Raw genomic sequence first — 5664 nt, forward strand, 5'->3', positions numbered from 1 at the left:
GGAGCCGGGGCCCGCGCGCTCCGCGGAGCGCGCGGGCCCCGGCTCCCCGGCCCCACAGACCCAGCCGCCAGCTGCGGGTCCGCGGGGTCCCCGCGGCCGCCTCCCCGCCTGCGTCCTCATCGGGCTGCCCTGCGGCGCCGGGCCGGCCCCACCGGCCGCCGCTGACCGGCCTTGGCCCCCTGGAGAAGGCCTCTGCCCTGGCACCTGGGAGGACCTCCCCCAGGGTTGGCCCGCCAGCTGGACCTGGCCTGAGAGTGATCCAGGAAGGGACTGAAAGTTCAGACGGAGGGTGGGCATGGGGGGTCGTCTCCCAGGAAGCCTTAGAGAAAGCCTACCTGTAACCTGTGAGGGGGACTCTTGGTGGCACATGGGGCTGACACCCAGCCGGGTAGCAGAGGCACTGGGCTGGCAAGGACCTTTCAGAGCTGAGCTCCAGCCACCTGCAAGGGTGCCCTCCCTCACACGCATCCCAGCAAGGAAACCCTGCTCTAAGGAGCCCCCGTGGGTCTGGAGCTGCCGCCGTTCCTTGGGATCCAAGGGATTAATGTGGGCACGTGCAGAAATGAGCAAGGCCGCCTAGCCTTCACATGACTTAAATAATTTCAGTTTTAGCAGCTTCTCACCCTATCACTTCCTCCTTTCCAGCCACCTATGGGTGAGGGACTGGAAGCAGGAAAGCACCACTGTGCCCTTAAAGTTTTGTCCCTCCCAGAAACTGGGGGGTTGTGGGGGGCAGGTGCTATGGTGGGTGGACTTGTCCCTTCAGGTCTTCAGACATGGCCGTCCACTTCTTACTGTCCCCACAGCGATTCTTGCAGACTCTTTTATCCTGAGGATCCTATTAAGATTGTCCGGGGCCAAGGACAGTACTTGTACGATGAACAGGGTGCAGAATACCTGGATTGTGTCAACAATGTGGCTCATGGTTAGTATCCTACCTCAGGCTGGCAGGGCAGGGGGGCAGGCTGAGGCTGTGAACCTGGTCCCAGGGTGATCCTGAGATTGCAGAGAGGTGCGGAGAACTTGGGTTGAGCTGAGCAGAGGAGCCCAGTCTTTCTGGTGTGCCTCATGGAGAGGCTTCAAGCAGTAGCTGTGCTAAATCAGGCAGCACAGCAGTCGGAAGTCCAGTTCCACTTGGGACTGATGGCAAGCTCAGAGAACAGCAGTCAGCCTGACCATGACCAGCAACACAGCAGGCCTCTGGCCAAGTATTGGGAATCATGGCAGGGCTTCAGCCCCAGGGACCTTCTCAGGTGCTAGGCAAGGAAACTGAAGTAGGAATTTAGTTATCCAGGTGGGGCCACCAGAGCTGATGGGATGAAAAGGAGTCTGTGACCCAAAAAGCAAACTAGAGGTTAATGAAATAGAGAGTAAAAACAAGGGCTCTAGTCCCAAACCGCTTGGGTTCATCATATCCCTGCCCTCCACTTACATTATGATCTTGGGCAAGTTGTTTAATTCTCTGTGCCTCAGTTTGCTCATCTGCAAAATAGACACGACAATACTAGGGACTCATCTCAAGGTGTTTTAGAGGAATAAGTGAATTAATTTAGATAATTTGCTTGGAGTGTGCCTGGCTCAACACAGGTTGAGCTGTTATAATCCCAGGCTGTTGGCAATCAACATTACCTCCCGCCTCCATTGATTAGTGAAGTCAAGCCTGCCGACAGGCACTCCTCCCCACATCCTGTCTTTGTCCAACAGGCCTCAAGAAGCTTCCTTACAGACACGGATTTTCTAGATAGGGTTTCTGCCAACAAACTTTTTCTTTTGCCCGAATCTCGGGGACTCCTTTCTAGAACTGGCCTCTCTGGCACATACATACATACACACCACACACCCCGTCTTCAGACTCGCCTCTTTCCTCTCTGCCTCTCCCTCACAACTGCTCTCCTCTGGCTGGATTTATGGACTACAGCTGGGGGAGGCCCGGTGGGGCTGGCTGAGCAGAGCCACTATGTGACATTGGTGGCCCTCTTCCAGTTGGGCACTGCCACCCTCTCGTGGTCCAAGCAGCGCACGAACAAAACCAGGTGCTGAACACCAACAGCCGGTACCTGCACGACAACATCGTGGATTATGCACAGAGGCTATCAGAGACCCTGCCGGAGAAGCTCTCTGTGTTTTATTTCCTGAATTCTGGGTAAGTGGACTTCGGCCGGTGGTGAAGACAGAATTGCTCACCTATTGAAACCTAGTGTGGCTGACCCAGCAAGCACTGGGAGCGAGGCAGCCTTGCCCTTGCTGAGTCGGGAGCCCACACTCCCCTCCGTAGACCCTGGTGCTCACTCTGTCAGATCCCAGTTTTCTGGTCTCTTAGTAAGGCATGCCAGTACCTCTGTTGCATGATTGTCTCCATGATTGTCTTGGGGGCTTACCTAGGTAATATGTTCCTTTACTTCTGCCTTATGAATACACAGGCCCAGCTGGGGGGTATAGCCAAAATCCCTGCCCTCAGCTCGCTCAGTAAGGAACAGAAACATCAACTGGTCCTTCACAGAAATGCAGAGGTCATTGTCTGGAGGAGAAGGAAGGGACCTGATGAGGCAGAGAAGCGGTGAGGGGCCAAAGCCTGCCAGCAGAGGGTCAGGGAAGACTTCTCTATCAGGCAAAGAGCTGATGAGCAGGAAGGAAGCTGCCTACTTCACCAGAAGTATTCACGCCAGGGTTGCTCAGCCTGTGCAAAGGCCCTGCAGCAGTCAGGGCATGGCATCTGGCACACTTGAGGACCCAAAGAGAGAGGAGGGGGTATGAGCTGACACATTCCAAGTGAGGAATTTGTTTTTATCCTGAGAACACTGGGAAGCCATCTGAGGGTTTTAATCAGGCAAGTGATGTCATCGGGGCTGGAGAAGAGCAAGAATGGACCCCATTGGGCACCAATTCAGCAGCCAGGTGACAGGTGATGGTAGCTAACGCTGGTAGTGGCAGCGGGGACAGGAACAGCAGATGATGATGTGTACGTAGGTCTGGCCCAACCTTGCCTGGGACAGAACACTCCAACAAACCGAGTCATGGCATTTGGGTTGTAGTAATGAGTGTTACCATCATCACTGTCATTTTCTTTTTTTTTTTTTTAATGTTTATTTATTTTTGAGACCATGCGAGAGACAGAGTGCAAGCAGCAGAGGGGCAGACAGAGGGAGACACAGAATCTGAAGGGGGATCCAGGCTCTGAGCTGTCAGCCCAGAGCCTGACGTGGGGCTCGAACTCATGAACTGTGAGATCATGACCTGAGCTGAAGTTGGATGCTTAACCGACTGAGCCACTCAGATTCCCCCCTGTCATTTTCATCCATCAGTACCCCCCCCACCCCTGCCGCCACACCTTGGTAATTTCTAGGATGCGTAAGTTCCCATCTTCAGTTTGCAGATAAGGAAATAGTAGTTCAAAGAAAGGACTCAGCTTGGGGTCCTTTCTGGGGCAAAGCCAGAACCAGAGCTTATTAGGGAAGAGCAGAAAGCTGGGTCCAGGAGTGAGAGCTTCCTGGGCAGTGGGGTCAGGGACGTTTGCTGGTTTATTCCATCACCTGCACTCTGGATTCCAGCAACTTCCACGTTGCCAAATCCAGTGGTCTCTTTGCTGCTCTTGCCTTACACTATCTCTCGGCAATGTTGACAGCATCACCACTCTCCAGAAGTGCTTTCTAGTCTCGCTTCCAGGATGCTGCACACTCCCGGTTTCCACCAGCCTCTGGCCACCCCTTGGTCTCCTCTGCCAATCGCTTCTCCTCTCTTCTTTGGGGCTGGTCCTGAGCCCTCTCCCTGTGTGATCTCATCCATTTCCAAGTCTTTCCATGTTCACGTGCTAATGACTCCCAAATTTGTGTCTCAAGCCCGGATGCTTCCCATGTGTTCCAGCCCCAAGGTTCTAAATGACCACTTCTGGAACATCTCCAACTCGATGGGTCCAAAAGGAGTTGGTTGTCTTCTGCCAACACCTGGTATGGGACCACGGCACTGGCTGTCACTGGCATTCTCAGGAGGACAACCCCCCCTGCCACCCCGACCCTGTCCCACCTCGTAAATGGCAACACTATCTGCATCTCTCCTCCAGGCAGGAACCACACACCCTCCTCCCAATCCTACAGCAAGCCCGCTTCATCTGTCCCCAAGTTGTCTTCTGCCTCTGTCCCTCTTTCTGTTCTCCATGGCCATGACCTGCTCTGAGCTGGGTGTCCTTAGCTCTTGTCTCTTCCCCTTTTACTCCATCAGGCCCACACAGCCAGAGGCTGCCTCCTCAGATGGGAGCTGATTCACGTCCCTTCTCAGATTAAAACTCTTAAGTAGCAGGGCACCTGGGTGGCTCTGTCGATTAAGTGTCCTCTTGATTTCGGTTCAGGTCGTGACCTCAGGGTCGTGGGATCAAGCCTCATGTCAGGCTCTGTGCTGAGCGTGGAGCCTGCTTGAGATTCTTTCTCTCTCCCTCTGCTCCTCTCCCCTGCTTGCATTCTCTCTCTCTCTAAAAATAAAATAAATCTTGAGGTGCCTGGGTGGCTCAGTCGGTTAAGCGTCTGACTTCGGCTCAGGTCATGGTCTCACAGTTTGTGAGTTCGAGCCCTGCATCAGGCTCTGTGCTAACAGCTCAGAGCCTGGAGCCTGCTTCAGATTCTGTGTCTCCTCCTCTCTCTGCCCCTCCCATGCTCATGCTCTGTCTCTCTCTGTCTCTCAATAATAAATAAACGTTAAAAAAAATTTTTTTTAATAAATAAAATAAATCTTTAAAAAAAACAAATACAGCAAAACCTTGGTTCGCAAGCATAATTCATTCCAGAAACATGGTTGTAATCCAAAGCACTTGCATGTCAAAGCAAATTTCAAGAACCGTTGGCTCAGTTGTGATCATGTGACATTCAGTGTCTCATACCACTCATAAGACATTGCTCATTTATCAAGTTAAAATTTGTTAGAAATGTTTGCTCATCTTGCAGAACACTCACAGAACAAGTTACTCACAATCCAAGGTTTTACTATAAATAAAAATAAAAAACTCTTCAGTAGCTTGGCATGGCAGTGAGAAGAAAATCTAGGCACCTTCCAAGGTCCTGTGTGTGGGGCCCCTGCGTATCTCCCCACTTCCTCTCCCATGCTGACCCTTGCCTCCCTTGTGCGTCTCGGTTCCCTGAGCACACCGAGCACTTTTCCTGCACATGTCCCTTGCACATGCTGCTCACTCTGCCTAGAAACTTCCCTCTGGGGACTCAGTTCTGGTGGTGTCTCCTCACAGAGGTTTTCCCTGACCCCTTTAGATAGGGCTGCCAGGACAAAATGCCACAGGCTGGGAGGCTTGAATAACAAATTTATTTCTCCTACTCCTGGAGGCCAGAATCCAAGAATAAAATGTCAGCAGGTTTGACTTCTTTGAGGCCTCTCTCCTTGGTTTGTAAATGGCCACCTTCTGGCTGTGTCCTCACTTGGTCTTTCTTCTTGGCGTCCACGCCTCTTGTGTCTCTGTGTGCCCACGTTTCCTCTTCGTATAAGGACACTAGTCAGATTGGATTAGGGCCCACCCTGACAGACTCATTTTAATTTATATAAATTTAGGGGCGCCTGGGTGGCTCAGTCAGTTGAGTGTCTGACTTTGGCTCAGGTTATGATCTTGTGTTTCTGGGTTCCAGCCCCACATCAGGCTCTGTGCTGACAGCTCAGAGCCTGGAGCCTGCT

The 5664-nt window shown here is 52.6% G+C and overlaps 1 protein-coding gene across 1 annotated transcript in view; it reads left to right on the forward strand.

Annotated features, from left to right (window-relative positions):
- The first annotated feature begins 195 nt into the window (after positions 1-195).
- Positions 196-5664, forward strand: part of PHYKPL (5-phosphohydroxy-L-lysine phospho-lyase) — a 39154-nt gene continuing 33685 nt past the window's right edge. The window contains exons 1-2 of the mRNA XM_040444244.1: positions 196-925; positions 1984-2143. Coding sequence (XP_040300178.1) covers positions 652-925; positions 1984-2143 — 434 coding nt within the window. The 5' untranslated portion in view covers positions 196-651. The remainder of the gene's footprint in view (positions 926-1983; positions 2144-5664) is intronic.

Source organism: Herpailurus yagouaroundi, unplaced genomic scaffold (genome assembly GCF_014898765.1).
Source record: "Herpailurus yagouaroundi ecotype Mexico unplaced genomic scaffold, PumYag 192, whole genome shotgun sequence".
In the NCBI taxonomy this organism is placed as follows: Eukaryota; Metazoa; Chordata; class Mammalia; order Carnivora; family Felidae; genus Herpailurus; species Herpailurus yagouaroundi.